This window comes from Ylistrum balloti, unplaced genomic scaffold, assembly GCF_031769215.1.
Source record: "Ylistrum balloti isolate Yb309-2 unplaced genomic scaffold, AGI_CSIRO_Ybal_v1 Utg370554, whole genome shotgun sequence".
Taxonomy (NCBI): domain Eukaryota; kingdom Metazoa; phylum Mollusca; class Bivalvia; order Pectinida; family Pectinidae; genus Ylistrum; species Ylistrum balloti.
This window is the reverse complement of record NW_026782349.1, coordinates 296332-321817: the sequence shown is the minus strand read 5'-3', so window position 1 is coordinate 321817 and position 25486 is coordinate 296332. Positions and strand designations below refer to the sequence as shown.

At 35.8% G+C, this 25486-nt stretch overlaps 2 protein-coding genes across 2 annotated transcripts in view; one reads left to right on the top strand and one right to left on the bottom strand.

Annotated features, from left to right (window-relative positions):
* Window positions 1–13942, bottom strand: part of LOC132556191 (telomerase protein component 1-like) — a 55518-nt gene extending 41576 nt beyond the window's left edge. Inside the window, exons 1-19 of the mRNA XM_060220583.1 lie at window positions 13888–13942; window positions 12036–12946; window positions 11546–11680; window positions 11166–11327; window positions 10786–10882; window positions 9760–10010; window positions 8943–9076; window positions 8263–8420; window positions 7580–7689; window positions 6073–6163; window positions 5370–5517; window positions 4589–4769; window positions 4047–4199; window positions 2833–2922; window positions 2531–2673; window positions 2019–2090; window positions 1503–1664; window positions 819–995; window positions 5–247 (exon numbers count right to left, since the gene is read on the bottom strand). Of these exons, the coding sequence (XP_060076566.1) occupies window positions 5–247; window positions 819–995; window positions 1503–1664; window positions 2019–2090; window positions 2531–2673; window positions 2833–2922; window positions 4047–4199; window positions 4589–4769; window positions 5370–5517; window positions 6073–6163; window positions 7580–7689; window positions 8263–8420; window positions 8943–9076; window positions 9760–10010; window positions 10786–10882; window positions 11166–11327; window positions 11546–11680; window positions 12036–12946; window positions 13888–13942 (3473 nt within the window). The remainder of the gene's footprint in view (window positions 1–4; window positions 248–818; window positions 996–1502; window positions 1665–2018; window positions 2091–2530; window positions 2674–2832; window positions 2923–4046; window positions 4200–4588; window positions 4770–5369; window positions 5518–6072; window positions 6164–7579; window positions 7690–8262; window positions 8421–8942; window positions 9077–9759; window positions 10011–10785; window positions 10883–11165; window positions 11328–11545; window positions 11681–12035; window positions 12947–13887) is intronic.
* Window positions 13943–15919: 1977 nt separating this feature from the next.
* The window catches only part of LOC132556190 (uncharacterized), a 33252-nt gene continuing 23685 nt past the window's right edge, over window positions 15920–25486 (top strand). Inside the window, exons 1-4 of the mRNA XM_060220582.1 lie at window positions 15920–15963; window positions 16763–16886; window positions 17218–20083; window positions 24692–24793. Of these exons, the coding sequence (XP_060076565.1) occupies window positions 15931–15963; window positions 16763–16886; window positions 17218–20083; window positions 24692–24793 (3125 nt within the window). The 5' untranslated portion in view covers window positions 15920–15930. The remainder of the gene's footprint in view (window positions 15964–16762; window positions 16887–17217; window positions 20084–24691; window positions 24794–25486) is intronic.

Sequence of the window (25486 nt, the reverse complement as noted above, 5' to 3'; positions counted from 1 at the left end):
TTACTTTTCAAACTGACTGTCTCTGAGGAAGAAGAAGGCTGATTGTTGCACTTTCTCTGGCTGACTCAGGGCTCCAGCATACATCTCCATTTCGGTAACTGACAGCCCAGGTTTACTTTCCCTGACCCAATCATACTCAGATGTATCTGGGACAACATACTTTTCCGGTACCCAGCCATAACGCTCTCCCAGTATTCCCAGAAACAGGTCACACTGTTTGACCTCTGAGAGACATAGCTCCATGGTTCTGGAAATAGCAATACCAATTAAGCATATCCCAGCTTAGTATAATTAAACATTTATAACTTCTGATAATGAAAATTGCATTGAAATATTTTTAAGATGATTTTTTATATAAAAATGCAACCTTTTCATATCAGGCATTGTTAAAGAATACCTTGATCTGATAGAAATTTACTGCTTATATGTGATATAACAACAAATGTGCACAAGAAAACCATATACAAAGATTTCCAGTCAGTTGAATTTAACAAGCACTTTTCTCATTAAAGATAAAGTTTCAAAATATTATGAACATCAACACTTCTATCTTTGGAAAATGATGTCACATGGTAAATGAAAATGTGAAGTTTTAGTTAAAACCTGTAAAGGATGTTATCATCTATTTCTCACTGTTTCTGAGTGTAGAATAAAGCCATGAAAAGCAGACATCTTGAAAAAGAAATCGTTAAAGAAAACAAAAGTCTATTTCATGGTATCAGCCAAAATTACAATATTTTTGTATCAAGGTAAATTTGATAAAGTTGTGAAAATTTGAACCATCTGTAAAAACAACCTCAAACTGAGTTGTGATTTACCTGTTTGTCTTTGTATCTTTTTCTGTTACTCCCCATCTGAGATCCACTTCATATATGTTGATGAAGTGTTTCTTTGCAAGGGCACGCAACTCTGGAAATATGTTTCTGGTGAGAATGTCTCTCTCACCATGCATGTCCCGGAATGTTGAGGAGATGAACACTCGCAGTGTTTTCCAGCTGCAAAGATATTATAAAGAATGTGGACTGCCAATAAAATTGCAGAAAATGAAAAGATAGGTTATAAGGTAATGTCTCTCTAATTGAATCTGATTGTCCAAAAGGTAACAGTTCTGTAGTTAAAAGAAACACATTAATCATGAATTAAAAGCTGCTGAAACATTATTTTCTACATCAGTACTTCCTGTCAGATCATGGTGATTTGCTGGTTATCTTAAAAAGTGCTACATAGGGGAGTGTTAAAAACTCCTGACCATCAGATTATGCAGCATTCCTATTAATGTCAACTTTCTAGCAACAGAAATAATCCTCACTTGATTTTTTCATTGTTTTGAAATAAAGCAATATTGAATATCAAAACACTCAATAAAAACACCCAAAGTAATACTTTTATGTTGATCACCAAAAACAACTCTGTGTACCCTAGAACACTGACAGAATTTGAAAGTAGATCTGTAAAATAATCAACATTTTGAGGTACTGTAATAGAACCCATTCTTCTGTTACCTGGGTGAGTTGGACACAACAGGCAGAGGTTTGGCTGGTTGGACTAATTTGGGTTTGTTTTCTCTGTCTGCTGAGATGGCTGGCATGGGTCGAAGGTCAAATGCTTCATCTATATTTTCTACATGTCGGAGTTGTCCCCCTTCTCCTCTCTCTGCTATGAACCTGAAATAACAAACAAATCAGTAGACGTAACCCTGTAATCTATAAAGTGACATCCAATCAGAAGGTAGATAACTAAACATATCTTGTATTTCAGTTCTGTTAACATCCTTAATTAAGGGCAATCAAATTTTAGTACAATTTCACATATCCACAAATAAATGCAATGCTAAATTTTCCCATCAATATTAGTAGCATTATATCAACCATATAGAGAAGTGGTAATTGGTGTAATCATATCTAGACATAATACTTTCAGTGTGAAAAGTGCTAAAATAAAACTGCCACTAAAATATGTAAGGTTTAACTTGTTGCCATGCTGTTTAATCAGAAAATATGATACACTCTCAATATTACCGGAGTATCTGATCACTGTATCCTGAGATATAGATGTCATTGTCATGTTCTGGAATAATACTCTCAGAGAATCTAAAAAACACAAATTAATAAAATTCTTCAAACACTTCATATCTTCTCAACATCACTATATCTGTAAATCTATTTCAATAAAATGCATTTCATTTTATTTTCACATTATTGTTAATTCAAAATAGTGAGATATTATCAAATACAAAAACTGTATAGTTGTCATTCTTTTATTCATTATATAATGTAAAGTACAAAAAAGTAGCAGTGTTGATATTGTTCCATTGGATGCTATTGAAAAATACATCGTTTTCTCGACATACTGAGTTTTAAATGTGACCCTTGGTGTTTTTCTGACACTTTTTTTAACTTCTTTCTTAATTTAAACCAGCTCAAAAAATCTTTGAGCCAATACATTCTAGTTTGAAGAACAACCAATACAATGATCAAGAGAATATATTTTTATTTAATGATTTGACCATCATTCTAGACAATTTACTTACCCACAGTTCTTTCCTGCAAACGATATGTTGACATACAAGAGGTCCGTGTTGACAATTTCTCTATACTTCTTCAAAAATGTTGAGAGATATTTCTGTTGGGTGGGTACATTATCTCCACCACTCAGGAAAATCAAGTTATCAATCTAAACAAACAAACATCATATCATCAACATATTTCTATTATGTTGTTAGTGCAGACAAGAAAACACGTAAAATTGATATTTGTAAAGCAAATTGTTGCAAAGTTATCAATACAATTAATTTTATCAGAAAACAAAACACCTTAACAGCTGCCTATCTACCTGAACTCTGTCCCGCAAAGCATCCGACAGTATCTTGTGTGGTAACATAAATGGCAGAGACTCAGAATTCTTCATTTCAGCATTGACAAGCTGTAATACAAACAGAATACCATATTTATTAGCTGTATTTCATAAAGTTTCATTGAAAAAATTATTACAATTCTATATAATATGTTAGGTATATTTAGAACGAGTATACGAATGAAAGGCTTGATTTTTTGTTGTTAAAATCAATGTATTGTAATATGTAGTAAGATTATAACCATACCACAAAGCCAAACTAATGTCTCTAGACTGTAGGGACGGCAACTCAAACAGGAGTCTCCAGAAAGTAGGGAAAATACCTCAATAGGGAATTTTCAGACAGCAGGTGAAGTGATTCAATAGGAAGTTTTCAGACAGTATGGGAAGGTAGCATGGAGTAACTAATATGGAGTTCCAAGACAGTAGGGGGTAACTCCACAGGGATTTCCAGGACTGTAGGGGGTAACCCTACAGGGAGTTCCAGGACAGTAGGGGTAACCCTTCAGGGAGTTCCATGACAGTAGGGGGTAACCCCTACAGGGTGTTCCAGGACAGTAGGGGGTAACCCTACAGGGAGTTCCAGGACAGTAGGGGGTAACCCTACAGGGTGTTCCAGGACAGTAGGGGTAACCCTACAGGGAGTTCCAGAACAGTAGGGGGTAACCCTACAGGGAGTTCCAGGACAGTAGGGGGTAACCCCTACAGGGAGTTCCAGGACAGTAGGGGGTAACCCTACAGGAAGTTCCAGGACAGTAGGGGGTAACCCTACAGGGAGTTCCATGACAGTAGGGGGTAACCCTACAGGGAGTTCCAGGACAGTAGGGGAAATGACACAACAAGGGATCTCCAGGCAGTAGGGGGTAACACAACAGGATGTCTTCTGACAGTAGGGGGAGTAACTCAATAAGGAGTCTGCAGAGGGTAAGTTAGGCAACTTAAAACGAAGTCTCAACACAGACCAAATGAGCTAAAAACAATACCCTAATGCTATCATAGCAAAAGCTATCGTTACATTTTAAAATCTGACAAAATAACATCAAATTGTTTCAAATTATTCTTCAGGATGTAAAATGCCTAATGTAAGCTTAGTATAATGAATGAATAGTGAGAATAGTAAAAGAAGGTGTTTGAAGTGAAGTGGCAACTCCAACCCCAATCCCAACCAAAACATAAGATTATGTGATCTTTACAGTCATAGGATCCAGGACAACATCCATGTTCTCCAGAATGGTGCCAGACTTGAGCTGGATGTTGAAGTAAGTCTTTGGGGTGAATGCTACAAGATCACACTCCTCACATGAATACTTGCACATTAATCCAAGTAAAACTGCAACTTCCTTCATCTACAACCAACATAAATAGTCATATAAGACAAGATCACCTGAAATTCATCGTGGTAAAAGTTTCCAATGACAAGATCAATGTTACAAAATTTCACATTAAAACTGACAGAATTGTGATGTGTCCTTGTCTATCAATGTCCCATCTATTTAATTATCTGTCTAGGTGTAACCCTGTCCATCAATATCCTGTCTGTTTAAGTATCTGTCTAGGTTTGCCCTGTCCATCAATATCCTGTCTGTTTAAGTATCTTTCTAGGTTTGCCCCTGTCCATTGATATCCTGTCTGTTGAAGTACCTGTCTAGGTTTGCCCCTGTCCATCAATATTGTGCTTTTTTTAGCACCTATCTATGTTTGTCCCTGTCCAAAAATATCCTGCCTGTTTCAATACCTGTCTAGGTTTGCCAAGTCCTTTAGCTGCAGTACAGTTGACCTCCATGCTAGGCCCAATGTCACACAGAACAATAGTTCGCCCCTTTATGGGCTCAACATTGTATGTTGTGGCAATCTTCACTGATTTATCAAGGGCTTTTCTATACCTTGCTATCAGTTGCTTGTCAAATTGAGTTTCCCTGTAATGTAGAAACAGCAGAATGAAATCCAGAATAAATAAGCATCCATTCAATTTTGCATATTTCAGCATTCTACATTGAAATTAGCATATTTCAGCATTCTACATTGAAATTAGCATATTTCCGCATTCTACATTGAAATTAGCATATTTCAGCAGTCTACATTGAAATATGCTAATTTCAGCAGTCCACATTGAAATTAGCATATTTCAGCATTCTACATTGAAATTAGCATATTTCAGCATTCTACATTGAAATTAGCATATTTCAGAAGTCTACATTGAAATTTACATGTTTCAACAGTTTATATTGAAATTTTCATCTTTTAGCAGTCCATATTGAAATTTGCAGTTTCCTATTTTCTACCACTTGCACATCACTGTCCTTCAATATTTTCTCAAACACATGATTTAATTTTACTGTAGTCATACAAAGAATGTTTTAATACACTTATAAAGCTATAACAGGGACAAAAGTAAACCTTATAATCATGCAATGTGAAAGAATATCGGGCTCCTTGAAGTAATTCATATCAAAATTGCTACTGAAACACTGAGTTGATTTCACATGTGTATATATACATACTGTGGCCCCTTGTTTTTATTTTTCTTCTTATCCAGCCACCACATCTCTGGATTAGTTTTCTTGGCCCCACGGCCTGCCCCTCTGGTCCCACCACCCCTTCCTCGTCCTACAGGGGCTGTAAAGGACACAGCTGCATCTTCTGCTGCCTTCACAATATCAGCTTCTGTCAACACAAGTATAAACATGATCATTATGACTTCTACACCATTAATCAATGTAAATATAACATAAATTCTCCATAACAAGGCATATTTTTATAACAGGACTAATTTTGAAATTAAATAAAAACATTACTTTATTTTTAGTTGAATTTCAATCAGTAAACTTAATTTGATGATAAGTGTAATGACTGTTGGGTATAAAATTATTTTGATATGTACACATTCCAGTACAGTGATGACAGACTGTTTACCATAGGGATTTTCACTTTTCAGTTTGACTGGACTGGCATTGTTCTTTTATGAAATAAGGATGGATCAACTGATGTTACATTCCTTTCTGATGATTCCTCCACTAAGCCTCTCAAGGCCTGTATCAATATTTGCAGGACTGAAATGGTATGACCAATCCATTTGTCAGCATAAACAAACAGGCCTAGATTTTTCTTAGAGCATTAGAGAAGTTTTCTCCATTGAAATGGTGTCTAAAACATCTGTTATCAAGATGATAACATCCTACTGCCACTCAGTCAATAACCACAGTATGTCAGCGTACTTACGACTCTTCTCATAATCCTTCTCCAGGTTCCCTAGAACTTCATAGGCAGAGAAGAATCGGAATGGAAACTGCTTACTGTTCACAACTTGTCTCTGGAAAAACAACAGATACAAAAAAATTACTGAATGATAATTTTTCCCAAAATAAACCTTCCATCCATTTAATGTATCTCAGTGATTATCCAATTACACATTTGACACATCCCACAAATAATATGGATTACATTGTCTTATTAAAACACCAATGTTTATCAAATTTTTAATATAAACTGCCTTGTTTTTTTATATTAATGTATATTTTTTATGTGGTTAGACTATATTCTATGATAACAAATCTAAATCTTCTCCATCCTCCATTAATCAATTAATCTGTTAATCCTCTTGTTACCACATTTTACCCTTGATTATTCTATGTTCTGTATTAAGCCCACCCCCTTGTCATGGCATTTAAAATTCTCAATCATAAACCATCTTCCTGTAAATACACTTCACTGATGCTCGTTCCCATACTCTATATTCCTGTCTTTTATAAGTCCATCTGGAATTGGCCCCATACTCGGTATATTCCTGTTTTTTATAAGTTCATCTGGAATTGGCCCCATACTCTGTATATTCCTGTTTTTCATAAGTCCATCTGGAATTGGCCCCATACTCTGTATATCCCTGTTTTTTATCAGTCCATCTGGAATTGGCCCCATACTCTGTATATTCCTGTTTTTTATCAGTCCATCTGGAATTGGCCCCATACTCGGTATATTCCTGTTTTTTATAAGTCCATCTGGAATTGGCCCCATACTCTGTATATTCCTGTTTTTTATCAGTCCATCTGGAATTGGCCCCATACTCGGTATATTCCTGTTTTTTATAAGTCCATCTGGAATTGGCCCCATACTCTGTATATTCCTGTTTTTCATAAGTCCATCTGGAATTGGCCCCATACTCTGTATATCCCTGTTTTTTATCAGTCCATCTGGAATTGGCCCCATACTCTGTAATTCCTGTTTTTTATCAGTCCATCTGGAATTGGCCCCATACTCGGTATATTCCTGTTTTTTATAAGTCCATCTGGAATTGGCCCCATACTCTGTATATTCCTGTTTTTCATAAGTCCATCTGGAATTGGCCCCATACTCTGTATATCCCTGTTTTTTATCAGTCCATCTGGAATTGGCCCCATACTCTGTACATTCCTGTTTGTTATAAGTCCATCTGGAATTGGCCCCATACTCTGTATATTCCTGTTTTTTATAAGTCCATCTGGAATTGGCCCCATACTCTGTATATTCCTGTTTTTTATAAGCCAATCTGGAATTGGCCCCATACTCTGTATATTCCTGTTTTTTATAAGTCCATCTGGAATTGGCCCCATACTCTGTATATTCCTGTCTTTTAAAAATCTGTCTGGAATTGGTCCCATACTCTGTATAAAAATGAAGGGGAGTTTGGAGAAGAAAGCATTTCCTGTCTTTAACATGTCTGTCTGCAATAGTTATAAGGAAATACACAAACCTCGTTAGTCAGTCTGTTGAGGATGTTTGTGTGGTGTTTTTCTGATATCCCCGCTTTGATCAGGTTTCTCAGGTTCCTCAGCATCGCCATAAAGGGAAGCTTATTGTGGTCTGGGGTAGGAAAAAGTTTGTTTTAATTTCATTCAGAAAGAAGTAAATGTGTATATATATGTTATTTGAACTTTTCAGGTCTCAAGAAGACTATAACCATAGTTGTATGCTATCTGTCAGAGTAATACATACAGCACATTTTAATAAACTTAATAAATAAACAACAATCTATGATTAATTTTAATAAACTTAATAAATAAACAACAATCTATAATTAATTTTAATAAACTTCATAAATAAACAACAATCTATAATTAATTTTAATAAACTTAATAAATAAACAACAATCTATGATTAATTTTAATAAACTTAATAAATAAACAACAATCTATGATTAATTTTAATAAACTTAATAAATAAACAACAATCTATGATTAATTTTAATAAACTTAATAAATAAACAACAATCTATGATTAATTTTAATAAACTTAATAAATAAACAACAATCCAGGGAATAAAACTAAATTATGTGGATAATTTAAATACTAAGTATCAGCATATCGTATTGACATTTATAATTACTAAGAAACAGTGTATCATATTGACAGTAATAGATAATGATCAAAACTCACCTATTAGATCCTCCCAAGTCTTTGCCTTGTTGCCCTTCAGTGACACCTGTGTCTCCCATGTTTCTGGGATTGGAAGTTTCATCCTCTTGCCAGCTCTCTCCTCTTCAAAAGTTCCTGGCAAACGACTCTGATAGAATGCTTCCATAGTGTCCGGGTATCTGGAAACACAAAATGATAATAATTTCTAAATATTCACAGATTGTTACTCTATATTTGTTTTCACTGATAAATTATATTTCCATGGCAATAATAACTCTGACCTCGAGAAAAAATAAAATAGAAATGGAGTGCCAATGGCTCCAGCTTGACTAATGTTCCTTAACAAAATCTTAACTCAAAAGCAATGCATAACATCAGTCAGGGAAAAACTTAATCTAAGGAAATTTCCTTAACTTATGTAATGCTTTCCTAAGGGCAATTAAAAGTTAATGAAAATTCATTAAGTTCAGTAACATTTTTGAAACTGGGGCCAGGGTGAGATTTTGTACACAAACAAATACAGTTGTTTCTTCTGAAACATCAACAGATGTGGGTTGTCTTATTACCAGGGTTAAGCAAATCATTGGCAAATTGCAATCAACATGAATACGGCAGTAGAGCCATTTCACATCAAAAAACAGTTTGATACTTAAACCAGCACATAACATTCTGTGTTTACATTGTTATTGAATAGTCCTTACTTTTTCCCAACCAGACACATGACATGCTCCACTGGTTCCACAATGTGAAGTTTGCGGATCAGTTGCTTCAGAGAAAATTTGGCCTGGGAAAGTTCCGCTTCGCTTTCCTTCTCATCGTAAATGATGTCACTGATCTACAGACATAACAAAGCAAATCTTTAAGTGATTTATACAAGGCAAATAAAAGAAAAAAATTGGACTCCTTAAACAATCATTTTTACAAAGCACTGAATTAAATATCAAACACTACCTCTAATTGGTTTTTTTTCTCTATTTTTCCCTGGGACTGAAAATAGAATTCCTTTACATACCAAACGCATGTGATATGAAAATCTTATCAACACTATCGTCAAAACATAACTGGCAACTGAAGAAAACTATGCTAATGTAGTTTAAAAATATAAAATTAGTTAACAGCCAAAGATAGCAAACATTCATATCTTAAATGATAGTTAACAAATCCCATCTCAAAGAAGCAGAAAATGTCTGTTAGACATGAATACATCAGCTCCCATGCATATATGAATAATTATTTGATGAATAAACAGAAAATGTGAACTCTGACCGTTTAACTTTGACTGATGACCACTTTAATATGATAAGATGTAAAGTAGATGTTATGACATAATGGAGAAAATATGAACCAATTCTGTTGAGAGGTTCTGAAGATATAACACTGATTCAGAAATGGACTTGACATGACTACCATTTGTAACACTGTAACTTCCCCTACCCCAAATAAAATGGTGCAGTCTTTAACCTTAAGGATAATAGATATATAAAGCCTACTGTGACATGTACTTTAAAGATCCTCTACCTGTCTTCTCAACAACTCATCTTCAGAGTCTGAGTCTGAAGAATCAGAGGAGTCAGAATCAAATAGAGATTTCTTCTTCTGTTTTACTGCTTGTTCAGGTACTGTAAAGCCTCCACGACCTCTACCACGACCTCTGCCACGGCCTCGACCCCGTGGTTGACCTCTACCTCTTGAAGTGGAGGTGGAAATATTTTCATCATCTTTTGTCTTCTTTTTCTTCTTTTTCTTTGAACTATCCTTGTTGTATTTTGCTGTAACAAGAATGAAGTCTTGAAAAGACTCTGACTGATTCATAAAATAAAGACTTTAAAGACTAGGCTGACATACTGAACAAAGAGTTTAAAAGACAAAGACTAGTTTGCAGAAAAAAAAACTTTAAAAGACACAGACTGGTTAATAAAAGAAAGACTTTAAAAGACAAAGACTGGTTCATAAAATGGAGGTTTAAGCCTTAGTTCTATAAAGTTAATTGCTTCCTTTAACTATTATTATTCCCTTTTTCAATAACATATGTTGTTGTTTGGAGTTTTAATGAACTTGGATACAAAATACACAGTTAATAAATCACACATATCAAATAGTTAATGTTAAAGTTAACTAGATGATACTTGTCAAACTTAACCAATAGCTCTTGTTAAAGTTAAATGGTACTTGTCAAACTTAACCAAATAGTTCTTTTTAAAGTTAACTAGATGGTATTTGTCGAACTTAACCAAATAGTTCTTTTTAAAGTTAACTAGATGGTATTTGTTGAACTTAACCAAATATTTCTTGCTAAAGTTAAATGGTACATGTCAAACTTCAAACAAATGATACTTCTGAAACTTTCTTACTTGTCAAAATGACCAAATTAATACTTGTCAAAGCTATCTGATTGTACTTGTCATATTTACATGAATGGTGCTTGTTAAACTAACCTGATTAACTAAGCTGATGGGGACTGGTAATTGTTTAACTGACTTAATTGGTACTTGTCAAACTTACCTGCTTTATAACAATTAAACTTACATAAGTTGTCAAACTTACCTAATTGGTATTTGTCAAAATTTGGAAATTTTGTGATCATAACCTTCCTGAGGGCAGCTGGAATAGCTCCCTGGCCGATGGTTTTGTCGTGGAATGCCTGCGAATCACTCAAAATTTGTAGTCCTTCCAATAAGATATAACCATTCCACAAAGGTAATGTTATGATATAATAATAAAAATAATAATATAATAAAAAAAAGGTTTTGACATTGTTAAATCATGAAAACAGATCACATTCATCATCCTTCGAAGTTATGTTTTGTAGTTCCAAACTGCCAAAATATTTATATTCAATGTTCAATGAAATGTTTTTTAATCATGTATCTTAATTGACCTTATAGTAACTGAATTAGGTTTGATTTAACTACAGATGTACGTACCTGGTAGATCTCAGCTACCTCTATCCAGTCCGAAGGCAGGGCAATAGACTGGACATAGTACTTTTTGAGGTAAGGTCTACAGGGGCGAACATTTGCTGCCATTGCTAGAAGGAAGTTTGCAGTGGTACGGATGTTGAGCTGCTTCCTAGTATACAAGGCGACCTGAAAAACACATCAGATCTATATGTGACAAATTTTCATGTCAAATAGTTCTGTTAGCAAATTTTGGAGGGAAGAATATCAAATATTTGATGTCAACTAGGAGAGTGAATATATTCCCTTATGAAAATTTGATAATTTATTGGGAATTGGGGCCATTATATATTCCATTAAGTCCTCAGATAATTCTTTGTATCTGATCAGTAATGCTTATCACTGACCTTGAGGATAAACTCTGGATCATACGGCACAACTCTTTCAGCCATAGCACTCAAGGATATTCTGGTCAAGTCCTTGGAGTTTCTAAAATTTGGCTGACAAATGAGGGATCCACTTACAGCATTAATGAAAGCCAGCTGTAAAGAGAAACAACAATTTATATTGTGTGTACTTTGTAAAGGTAATCATATATATTATGTGAACATTTATTGTTACAATGATGCAGTTCTATTGTTTACATTAATGAATTAATCGTTCCTCTTAGAATATTTATGTTTTATCTTTGTGTAACAACAGATGCATTTTTCTGTGGACAACAATAATCTTTCATTTGTTGAACCCTAATTTGTATTCAATACCATAAAACATTAATATAACATAAAAATTAGTAGGTCTAAAGGCAACAAGCCATGACATTTCTGATAGAAATGACTGGTTCTGGTTTAATCTTTTACACCTGAAAGCTTAACGAACATATCAATAATTCCCTACCTTCATTCCATTGACATCATGGAGAGGTACCTGAATCCTGTTCAGGAATGGATCTTTGTCTACCTCCATAAAATCATCCATAACCGGGGTGTCCATTGAATTCTTGAGCACCTTACTAAGGTCATACTCTGGTGTCACAATTTTGTACCGTTTCATTGCCAGCATCTGCATCTGTTCTTCAGTAATTATCCCCTTAGATTTAGACTTTTTGGATTTACCCTTCTTCGCAGATGCTTGGTCATGTGACCTTTTTTCTGGACTCTTGCTATGTGAAAGCTTTGTGGCACCTGACACCATATTTGTGGACAAACCTGATGTATTAAGCATCGAAGACTTTTCAGCAGAAGATTGTTGACAGAGTAAGCTTGAAGTACCCGTAACAATAGATCCATGGGACAATGAAAAACCTGTTGATAAAGATCCAGTCAAAGAAGATTTCCCAATCAGTGTTGTTGACACCTGAGGATTTGGTGGAGTCTGGAGTTTGGATAAGCCATTTGTCATTATAGATGTCTTAGAAGTTGACTGGCTCCTGAGACTATAGGTAGAGAGGAGTGAACTCTGTCCTGACAGACTCAGCCCACCTACATTACTCTGAAGACTCGAGGTCTGCAGGAGAGAACTGTTTCCAAGGTTACCTGACAGTAGAGATGGTGTCGTCTTTAAGCAACTGTCTTCCAGCTTGTTTTTCTTCTTTTCAGCGACAACTGTCTCTGTTGTGGGGATCTTATGCTTTCCTCGTTTGCCATAATCAGAAGAGGATGTTTTTGACTGTAAAGAGGACAAGAGCCCAGACTGCAATCCTCCTGTCAATGACAGCCCAGAAGATTTCCCTCCTGTCAATGATAGCCCTGAAGATTTCCCTCCTGTCAATGACAGCCCTGAAGAACTCCCTCCTGTCAATGAGAGACCTACAGGAAATAACGATCAAGGTTTATTCACATCATCAGATTATCAAGGTAACCAACACTTAATTAGACAGTGTACTTTTGGCTATAATCTGTTTACCAACTTGTTAACACTATTTTCAACCTTAGTGTAATTAGAATTATAGTACAGCCAAAAATGTTGGTTAATTCTGTACCATCTTGTACACTATGTACATCAGTGCTAGTACACTCCACATTGGTCATTTGTCTGATGATAGTGGCCATGTAGTTATCAAAATGTCACACTCTAATCTTCTACTGATTATGTTATAAGAATTTCTATTCTGTTGTAATGATCAGTGAAACACCTGCAAAAAGGGCACTGGTTATGCAGTTCACATCAGTATATCTATCATAGTTACAGACATATGAGTACCTTTTAAGGCATATGTTAGAGGTTACATCTTTACTTTTATTATAGGGTATCTGTTTTTTGGTGTGTTTTTTTTTAGGGCATCTGTGTTACGGGGCACCTCATTAGAGTACTCCTGTACTTCTGTTGATTATAAATATTCTATATCTGTTATAAGACACCTGTATATATGGGGAACTGACATGTACAGGTACACCTGTCCTCTTTGTATATCTGTTGAAAGACACCTTTGTATAAGGATGCCTGTCATTATTGCACACTGCTATGACACCTGTATACAAAGGGCACATATGTCATAAATCATTGTACAGTTATTGTGAGGAAACCTGTGTATTGAGGGCATCTGTTGCTATGGACATAGCATTATGCCTGTAACAAGACACCTGTGTATTGAAGGCATATCAGTAATAATAAGACACCTGTAAGGCTGTATACTGAAGGCATCTGTCTCTATAATAAGACACCTGTCTATTGTGAACAGTACTTGTAAAATTCAGTGTGCAAATCAGTCCAGGTAATAATTTTTAAAGAGAGGTATTTAGATACATACCAGAGGAAGGCTTCACTGACCACTTGGATAAAAGACTGCTGCTTGATGTATCCATAATCGTGAAGAATTCACACCGACATAATAGTCAGAGGCTAAAAAATACAAGGTTGTTCAGCTTGAAATAGATATGTTTACATTTGTTTACTGAACTACTAGGCTATGTTTTTTTTTTTTACTTTTATTTTTTTTTCATTCCATCTTGTGCGTCTACAGCTAGAACCTTTATTCTATTGTTACTAATGAGAACAGGAGTTATAAGCCCAACCAACGAGATGTCAACGATATCACAGTTAGGTGGAAACTTGTTACAAATAGATACATTGATTGTAAAGTCTATTCCGGCCGGTCAAATATCGTGCATCCTACTTACCAGATAACTTTGCTTTGGTTAGAACTTATCACTGCACATAGAATATCCGAGAAGAAATGCTAACACGTGCGTAAACTGTTATTTCACAACGAATGCAATAGTTTTCGTCAGGACAAGTTTTGTTACACTCAGCACTTCCTGCTGTTATACGAAGATGAATACCGAGGTTTGTTTACCGTCTGTCATCTTTCGGAACACCTTTATTACGTAGCTTGAATCTAACCTTTTTATTTATCTACCGTAACTGTGTAGACGAACCAGACCATAGACTCCTTAATTTTTAGTTAGGCCAGTGAATTCGTAAATTTAGTTTTAACAATATTTTCATTCGATGATACTTATGGGATGGGAAACAAACTTAGAGCTTATATAAATTCCTACTACAAAAGTAAAAGTGACTAAAATCAAACTGGCATGAATTATTTGGTAAATTACTCAGTTGTTAATGCTATCTATTTAAAGATTATTTTTCTTCTGCGATTTGCTAAAACGATATGATGTATCAATATTCAGTTGCATTTTGTTTTATAAATATCAGAGGTTAACAGAAATTATTTGTCACAAAAGTATGCAAAATCAATTTGAAAATTGTTAAGCCTTCTGCTAGGCCTACTGTTTATTTTTTTTAAAGATTACTAACGTACATTTTGAGAAAAAATGGTTTGTAAATACATAAAGTCTACTGTAGTTAATTCGAACTTCGCAAAATTGTCATGAGAGATAACTGGGGTCGCTGGGGTTGAAGCTGCAAGAAAAGCGCCGTTTGTCTTTTGAGATGGTCCCGGATGAAACTTGCTCAGATGCCATAGTAAAAATTCCAAACATGTGCACGATGATTAAGGAAAATTTAAACAATGACAATATGGTTATTTTTCCAAATAATTAAATAAGAAGCGTCTGTAATAAAATGTGCTTGTTGCTTTTAAATACCATCGTACTTTCGAGATCGAGCTGAGATCAAATATGGCCGCCAATTTCAAAACAACAACAAAAATGGAATATGTGTCTGTCAAATGAAACATCCCTTAAGATCAAATGGATACAAAGGTACATACAATTTCTGTATTTATTGTTATATGATTCTATATTATATGCTATATCATAAGTTGTCTATGTCTCCGTTTGAATATGAAGAATTACAGCGAGTAACAAGTCTGCGACACAATCATAACATGTTCATTCCTGCCACCCGCGCTGCTTGCGCAGTGTTAGATTTCCGTTTGTCGTGTTTATACTTGGTGAATGTGGTTTGAAGAATTCATAAATTGGTAAGTTTTCGAATTTGATGCATTCTGAACATAATCATATCAACATTTGTGATGTGCAAATATAGATATGGTTCGTTATATGCATCTCTCAGTTTATGATAGTTAGAAAAGAAGAAAAAAACTCATAACTTGTTCAAATTAATGGTTTATGGACACAGAATAAATGCATATTGAAAAAGTAAAGTCAATTTGCATGATCTAGAAATACATGTCCAAGTATACATCGAAATAATATTTCGCACGTGCCTTTAATGCATACGTGTAGATGCTTTTTAAGTAGGTTTAATGCAAGTCGTTTCTTTTCCCTTATAGGACCATTATCATGACTACACTGATGTAAAGTTAGGCTGTTCTGATGATGTGACCACAGACATTGCATATTCTGCCTTACCACAGTTCATAAAAATGGATGGTGCAGCACCTGGTCAACACAACCAGGTAATATAACCGTGATGTCAAGATATGATGCATTTTAATTCAGACAACTACTTATACCACTGACACTAACAATGAGATCTTGTTTATAAACTTTGGCAAATGGTCTGTTATAAACTGAGATGAATTCTTTTGAATTTGCCAAACCTAAATTGGTGTAATAAAAATACAACTCCCCCCACCCAAAAAAAAAAAAAAAAAATAATAAAAAATTGAATTGAAGAATTAAATTTAATGTTTCATGACCTTTGGCAGATGGTCTATTATGAACTGAAATTAACCTATTTGTATCTGTCAAAGCAGCCACCTTGATAGTTAAAATACAAAATATGAATCAAAGTAAATGTTTGAAATGGTCAGGGAAAGTCACAACGATTTGTGCAAGACTATAAAGAATATTCCGAATGTTCATAGAATTTTGTGGTCCATATACTGCAAACCTGTTGAGAAGACTTCATGCAAGCCTCACAGTTTGTTTGTTGGATTTTATTGCCCTTTGAACAGCCAGGGTCATTTTGAGGCAGGAGTCTCCATGTAGTAGCTAGCGGCTACCTCACTGGACAGCATATAGGAGACCTGTTGCATGCCATCCAGAACATTAAGGGTAAAATTGAGTTACATCAATGCTGTACAGACTGAGCTATCCTAGCAGGCATACTTGGACAGTGTCATATGATATGTGGGGGAAGTGAATCGTTATAAAAAGTTAAAACTTTTTGATGCAAAAGGTGATTGGTTAAAACCATTAGCTGTCCCGCCTTCCATAAAGGTTGAAAAATATATCTAATATGTATTTATACAGACGGGGTCTACCAATGACAGTGGAAGGGATGACAGCTCAAACCAAGTGTCCTCACCGTCTGCTCATAGAGGTTTTTCTTCTGATGAAGGATCAGGATGGCGATCAGAGACAGAAACCTCAGATGGTGAGAGCAATGTTATATGCTTTACTTGATAGATTTTATCAAAATGTTTCCAGTTTGGGTCTACTTATCAAGATTTATTGTGTACAGCAAAGTTTGGTAATTGAAAACTTCTCATGTACTAGATACATGTACATTTTAGTTGATGAATTGATGCTAGCTGTTTAAATGCTGTTTTCCAGTGGAAAACAAATTTAAAAAGATAAACTTCTTTGTTGTTTTCTGTATTTGCTTGATTGTTACAATAAAGTAAATGTGAGAGTAGAATCCACTACATAATATATATGTATCTATTTTGATTGGTCACCTATCTGATATTATTTGTTTGTTACAGGTAACCTAAGTTTGTCACAGTACCCATTAGATGACAAATCTGGATATGACTTGGTTCATGATGGTGGCAGCGTTAACGGTGAAGCCTTATCCACTGCTATAACAGAAGTATCCAAGGACTTTATCTCTGGGAATTTCTCCCCTATGAGGTGCACGATGGAGTCTGGAGACAGTGACAGCAATTCTGATGGGGATCATAAGGGGCCTGCTGGAGACCCTAGGGGAGCTGTTTATGCTAATTACCCAGAATCTGCCACAGGAATGTCTGACGTTGAATGGAATCCATATGAGTCTGATTATAATCCAGAACCAACACCAAGGTCAGCTGATGGTGAAGGTCCAGCCCGGAACCCAATACTAGACACCATGGCCTCAGTAAATGCACATAGAGGCAAGGACTCCGGGTACAATACCACACAGACTGTCAGCACATTGTCTAGTGGTTTACCAAACAACGACTGTGCTACCATTGCTAAGTCAGGCTCTGATACTGGGTCGGGTGAAGACTCGGACAAAACTAGTGGATCTTCCCAACCCACTACTCAGCAGTTCTATGCAATATTTTCTGATCAGAGCCGTGATGGAGGGATGCAGGTGCCAGGGGTGCAAGGTTTTGAAGGTCAAAGGTTAACTAGGAGAGACTCAGGAGAGGCCCTACCTGAATTTAGATCAGAAAGTGGAGAAAGGAAGTCTCAGATGCCTACTTTAGTATTGAGGAGATCAGTGGAGAATGATAATAATTCTGATGATAATGTTCACAGATCTCAGGGTTCTGATTTAAAATCATTTCAAGCCAGTTCTACGTCTGACTCCAGAATGGTGGACATCAAACGTGGTGATTCTGATTTGAATGATGCTCCCAAACAATCTTCATCAGCATCTGACTCAAAAAAAGGATCAAAAATAAGAGATGTTGCCTATGTTCCAGTGCTTGACAGAGAATGGCTGATTGGCCAGCCTGCAGGTAATCCAGAACCACGGGAAACAGAAAACATAGTTCAAAGTGGAAGTTCGGCAAATGTTCATCAACAGATAACTGCAGATACTGCCACCACAACTCACGGAACTGAACCATTGTCCTGTACTGACATGTCACAGCGTGTCGCCAAACTTCTTGATGATGCCAGTTCATTAGGAGCTACACTTCACAAACAGTTGTACAACAGAGAGTCACTAGGCCTAGGTGAAGGGGATCATCATCAAAAAGATGGACCATCACTGGAGCCGAGATTGCAGGGAGCCAAGGATAGACCATTGCCATGTTCATTAGAATCCAGACCACCCCCACCTCCGTACGATGTAGTTCAGGCAGAGAGAAAGATCGATGAAGTGAAAGAGAACCTGGAGAACCAGTCTCGAAGTCTTGGGTCATTGGGATCAAATGCAGAAAATTTATCAAAGTCTGAACAGAGTATGACCTCGTCCCTGGGTGAAGAAGTGGCCAAACTGCTAGTGAAGGGGGATTCCACAGGGACAGGCAGTCTGAAACTTGACCTGAAATCTGTCACTGAGGAAAGGGACCTAAGTAATGAGAGTGCTGCTGAACTTGAGTCTTTGCAGCGCTACTACCGACAGGAGAGGGAGACAGAGAGACTTCTTGAGGAAACACGTGCCCGTCTCAACTCAGATCGCAGTACAGATTCAGCAGACTCTCTGGGTCAACGAGTGCAGAATGTTTTAGCAAAAACAGCCTACGTGGAAAAAATGCAGTATCCACCTCTTGAACAAGCACGACATACAGATAAAGCATATAGTGGTGTCCAAAATCCTGCACACATAGACTATTCACTGTTACAGAGGGACTTGCAGGACATACAGAACAGCCTTAACCAGCAGGTCGGGGAAGAGGCCTACAATAGCCATGCTCCCAGATCCAGAGGTGCTGACATGGACAGAAGTGGTGAAAGTTTCTCCTCAAATCCTGAGAGTGCTAGAAACCGTAAACTTCTCTGGGATCATGCAGCAGACTTTGGGATCAATGTAAGTGGTGCAGGTGTGTTCCTTGGGACTATGAAAAATGACACTGAGACTGAAACTGATACTTTAGGTCTGACAGCTTTAGGGGAATCCAGACCCAATACAGATGATGAGAGGCCATCCCCTGAGCAGGGGCGTAGGAAGGTAGATATTGTAGGTGATCAGCTTGATTCTGAATCGGAGCTTGACAATGGTCAACCCAGAACTCTTGCTCCAGATGTGGAGGAGATCATAAGAAAATACCAGGCTAAAAATGAAGAAAAAGATGCATTGGACAACTCTGGTTTGGCAAGTCGAGTTTTCACCATTCTCACGAAGGAACCACCACAGAAACAAGTATTTGGTATCCTGGAGGAGGCTATGCAGCAGGAACGTGTGATGATGGAGAGGATTGCCAACCGACCTAAGATGGACTCTAGCTATGACAGTTATGAATCCCCAAATGGCAGTTTTATAGTTCGAGACAGAGACATCAAGAAACAATTGGAGTGGTCACAGATGAGTTCTTTAAATGGAAGTATGCATCCAGACAAAACAACTGCATCAGAGTTGTCTTTCTTGAAAGGTGGCAAGCATGCACCTTTCAATGCACTTGGGAATGCAGAAAAATACCTGTCATCTCAGATACAGAAAACCACAGATCGCACATTTGACCACAGTATAAATCTGCGTACGCCATATCGTCAGGTCATTGACTGCTACCCTGTGTATAGAGACAATCAAAGGCAGGCAGATCCAGGTGTCCCCAGAGAAGCTTGGCCAGATCAGGGGGAGAGTCGAGGAGATACTGAGAGCAAGGATGAGGAAGTTTACCATGAACTGAAGCCGTCTCCAGCACGGCCTCCTAGGGAGCTGGATCTTAAAGACACAGTTACACCACAGCTTGCCAAGTAAGTTTTTAATGAGTGAATTCCCTACCGGCTAGTATATATAGAGATGGAAATTGGATGAATACCATATTGTTCCCATCTCCTGCTGTCTGCACATTTTGGTAATTAGGAAAACAACTTAGATGACTCAACTTATATAGCTTTTCTCTTTAAACACAAATAGATTTACAGTAGTTTATATTATTCTGTATTTTTGTAATTTGTGTATGAATGTTTTCGATCTGAGAGTAGACAGTCACAATCAGTAGTGATATATCTTTCATTAGTATAGTTAACTAAAATAATGGAAACATAAAAAGAATTCTTAAACATTCTCATGTGCACTGTTATTTTACACTGTGAAGTCATTTATGTCTTTTTATTTACATTTCATTTTCTCATTTTAGCAGCCTTTTGAACTTTTTTGTTATGACACACTTTTTAATCATCAATGTTCACACTCGTTGTTGTAATGTATCACCAATATAATTTGTAGGATTTGATATTTAATTCATTTTTCTTAAATGGAATTCACATAATTTCACTTCACAATAAAATGTGAGTAATTAATTTATTTGTAAATGATAAACTAGAGCCTATGGCATTTCCATCACATCATATTCGTTGTCAACATTGAACTCACAACAGCAGTTCACTGCACATTCATCTGTTCACAGCGCTCAGTACATACATCACTTCACATATCACTTAATATTTCAAGTAGAAAATTGTCAGTTTGGATAAAAGAATCCTGCTCTGTATGTAGATCAATGATTATAACTGCAGACTTCTTGAGCTGCACTTTACCAATATTACATAGAATTCTTGTAGTAGATGGAATTTACTTAACAAGTTAGTTGATTGTTATGTGTTAATGATCTTCCTAGTAATATTTACAATTAACTAGATTGCATCCATTCCATTAGAGGGAGTTGTCTCCCATGTTTTCATCCGCCATCAAAATGGCACTAGACATATATTGTAAGGAGTAAGAACATGGCTGTCTGTGATTTCAGGTATCATGGTTAGTTTTTAAAGAAGGATTTAGGTTAATTTTATTGTGCGTTGAAGCACATCATTGATCTCATGATGAACATCCTAGTATTGGTATTCATGCAATTACTGATTTCTCTGATATAATTCACTGACTTTATCACATCACACCCTGTTTTATGAATGTTTTATCATGTGTTTTTCCCAAGTATGGCAATGTCTGGAACTAATACTCTCTTGTTATGTAGAGCTATAATTGACCTCAGGGGAAGCTACTCTAGCTTCATGTGTGAATATCATGTGAAATCATCACAGGAAAAAAGTTACGTTGGAATAAGTGCTGAAAATTTTAAGGTTTGCATTCAGAAATGTATATTTAAAAAATGATATCTTTATGACAGCAATAAAAAAAAAACCTAGGTATGTATTGTATAAACATGCAAACAGAGAAAAAACCTTAGATATATCTAATTGGTAATATTACAATTTAAATTGAGTGTAATTATTTGGATTTTTTAGGTCCAGACATTGAACATATCAAAGATAAATCACAGTTTTTGAATCACAGTTGTGTTGAGTGTGTTCCTGGAGTACATGGCATTATTTGGATGTCAAATAGTACATGTGTTTATGGCAACAGGGTGGACAGGAGGCTGGCATTACTTTTAGGAAATAGATTAATTATAAAATGATTCTGAAAAAAAATGCTTTGATAAAAGAATTTTAAAAAATAAGTAAAAAGCTTTCAGAGATCCCTAAAGATAAATAAATATGTAAATTGTTGATAAATGTGAACATTGAACTCACTCTATTTAAATGTTTCTTGTTTCAATGTAAATACCTCCCTAAAAGTGATCAGTTCATCAATATTAGGTAGTACATGACATTGTTCTTTTTATTGGTTGGGGGTTAAATTTTTCATATAACAAGCTTAAAAACTCTGTACACAAGTTTGGCTTGTATAAGTATGCATGTTTCTGTCATTTGCTTGTATATCAAACTTCATGTCACGGTTGGCATATTCCTACATAATTTTTGTAATCATATTTGCTGAAATTTCAATCTTGATAAATGAAAATGTTCTGCAACATTCATTATCAGTCACAGCTGTGGCTATTAATAACTTGGGTTTGTTTTGTAGAATTAGTATTTTATCAATGTTTCCTGTATATGATATATGATTGGGTTATGGAGCATTACACCAGTGTATGCTTTTATAATCTGCTGTTACACATTATCAAAAAACAGAACAAATACCCAAAATTGATAGTATGGGACCTTACTCAAAATTTCTGAAAAGCTTCTTCATTACTTAAATACAGAATGCAAAATTTTGGTTTAACGATCAAAATATCTGTATCCGAGAACCATGTAAGATACATGTTACCATTTAACTTGTACACTTACCTATTTAAGTGTCTTTTAACAAAACCCCATTTTCTAACCAGTATAAATCTCATTGAAATAAGCCTTATCGTATCCAGAGGGACTGCCCCTCACTGCCCTGTGTGCCACAGAGTGTATCCGCACCCCCTACCTTTCACCACCAATCCTGTTTTGCAGTGAACGTTTTTTTCTTAATGATCTGGACAACTGCCCAGTCCAGCAGAGAGACCAACAGCGACGATTGAGCGACCCTCGTGACCTCTCACCCGACTTCAGGATTAGTCCCGACAGGTACAGTGTGGCCATCAATTAGACACACAAAAAGATTATTGTTGAAAGTATTTGGCACCTAAAGAGTCCTACCTCAGTTATTGCAACACTTATTATCTAAAGAGCAAAGCTTCTGAAGAAATGTTTGAAAACTGTTTCAACTTTTTTGAAATATCAAAATTTTGAAATTTTAAAAGGGATATCCATTCAGAAAATAAGATGTTGTATGGATATTTCTTAGAGTAAAATACAGGAGTATTCTTTGGCCACTAGAGGGATGTTGATGGCAAGGAGTCATGTCTATGTCAACAATGTCCCTTCAGGTTTGATATACTGTACAGTATTAGAATATAGCCTATAGACTCCCAAACCTGCATGTTTTACCTCACTGCCCATTGTAATGCACTTTACCTAACCAAAATTCACCTCTTACTATGTATCCCTAATTCATCAGATAAACTTTATTATTCATTAAACAATTTATTGGGAATTAAGAGTAAAAAGGATTTCATTAGTCGTGAAACTTTGTTTTCTATTCATTATGATTATTGTATAGATCTTGTGTTCTGTGTATATGATATAATTTACCTGGTATATAATAACCATTATATAAATTGATTTGATTAATTTGCAATATGCACAGCATTACTAATTATTTAGATACTCAATATTCCAAACACTTAATAGATGAATATGTATATGTTTATATGTAGTCAATATTCAAAATGCTAATTGGACAAATCTGTTTATGTGTACATAATTGCTTCCTGTCTTATACATAGAGAATATTAACACATTAATGACTCCTACACAGCTCAACATCAGCAATCCTATAAAACCTTCAGTTGGTTTTAAGTTTTGTACTAGACATACATTTTTTTTCTATATTCTAATGCAGTGATTTGAATTTTACATTTTGTTACATTTTACCACCCCTCCCCCCCATACATATAGTTGATGCCTAATGCACTTTAAAAGTCTAGTATATATGTATGTATTTGGTTTTATACATTGTATTATGTGTATTTTCCTTATCATTACTGTAATGGATATATATCCATATAAAAGTGCTGTACAGTGTACATTCAGTCATCCTTTCATTGTAAAAATCTTAATTTTATACCTCTGGTGTGTTGTGTATATACTGTAAACCTGTGCAAATTCATATCTCAAGTATCAGCATTAATACCTCAGTGGCATTATATATAAAACACAGTGGCATTATTTGTTCCTCTGTAGCATTATTTATACCTCAGTGGTATTATTTGTACCTTAGTGAAAAGTTTTGTTTTCTGAGTGGCATAATTTGTTCAATACTTGCTTTATTGATACTTCAGTGGCATTATTTGTGCCTCAATGGCATTATTTGTTCCATAGTGGCATTATTTGTTCGATAGTGGAATTATTTTTACCTTTGTTCCATATTGGTATTATTTGTTCCTTAGTGGCATTATCAATACCTAGGTACCTTAGTAACATTATTTGTACCTCAGTGGCATTATTTGTTCCAAAGTGGCTTTATTTTTACCTCTGTTCAATAGTGGCTTATTTATTCCTTAGTGGCATTATTGATACCTAGGTGCCTAAGTGATGTTATTTGTACCTCAGTGGCATTGTATGTACCTTAGTGCATTATTTTTACCTAAGGTCCTTAGTGGCAATATGTATACCATAGTGGCATTATTTGTTCCTTAGAGACATTATTGTCACCTTAGTTGCATTATTTGTAGCTCAGTGGCATTATATATACCACAGTGGCATTATATATTCTTTAGTGGCTGTTTTTATACCTCAGTGGCATTATTTGTACTTTGATGGCAAAATTTTTACATCAGTTGCATTGTTTTTGCATTATTTATATAAAAGACACTTTTCATTTACAAACATCTTTTTAGAAATTGAAAAACTTTTGTATTCTTTGGCCTTTAAAAGTTTCGTTATGCAAAATCTCTTATTCTTTTACTGATGGTCTGTATTTAGGGAACGACATATCAGAAGTAGGTCAGAGGAAGCGGCACCGTTGAGTCGTGATGACAACACAACATCGCTGACTGACCGTAGACTCTCTTCATCACCTGCTGGGTAAGAGCTGTTTACATCAATAAAAATTTTAAGAAAATCTCAAAGTTTGCTTTAAAGCTTAGAAATTTCCATCAGAATTTGTTAAATAAAAGTTATATTTTTTAACAATGAACTGTTCTTCTGATAACTTAACCATGCAGTTCTTAACAAACTTCCTTCTTCCAGTAACTCTGGCATACTGTTCTTCACCAACTTCCTTCTTCCATTAACTCTGCCATGCTGTTCTTCACCAACTTCCTTCTTCCATTAACTCTGCCATGCTGTTCTTCACCGACTTCCTTCTTCCATTAACTCTGCCATGCTGTTTTTCACCTACTTCCTTCTTCCATTAACTCTGCCATGCTGTTCTTCACCAACTTCCTTCTTCCATTAACTCTGCCATGCTGTTCTTCACCAACTTCCTTCTCCCATTAACTCTGCCATGCTGTTTTTCACCGACTTCCTTCTTCCATTAACTCTGCCATGCTGTTCTTCACCGACTTCCTTCTTCCATTAACTCTGCCATGCTGTTCTTCACCAACTTCCTTCTTCCATTAACTCTGCCATGCTGTTCTTCACCAACTTCCTTCTTCCATTAACTCTGCCATGCTGTTCTTCACCAACTTCCTTCTTCCATTAACTCTGCCATGCTGTTCTTCACCGACTTCCTTCTTCCATTAACTCTGCCATGCTGTTCTTCACCAACTTCCTTCT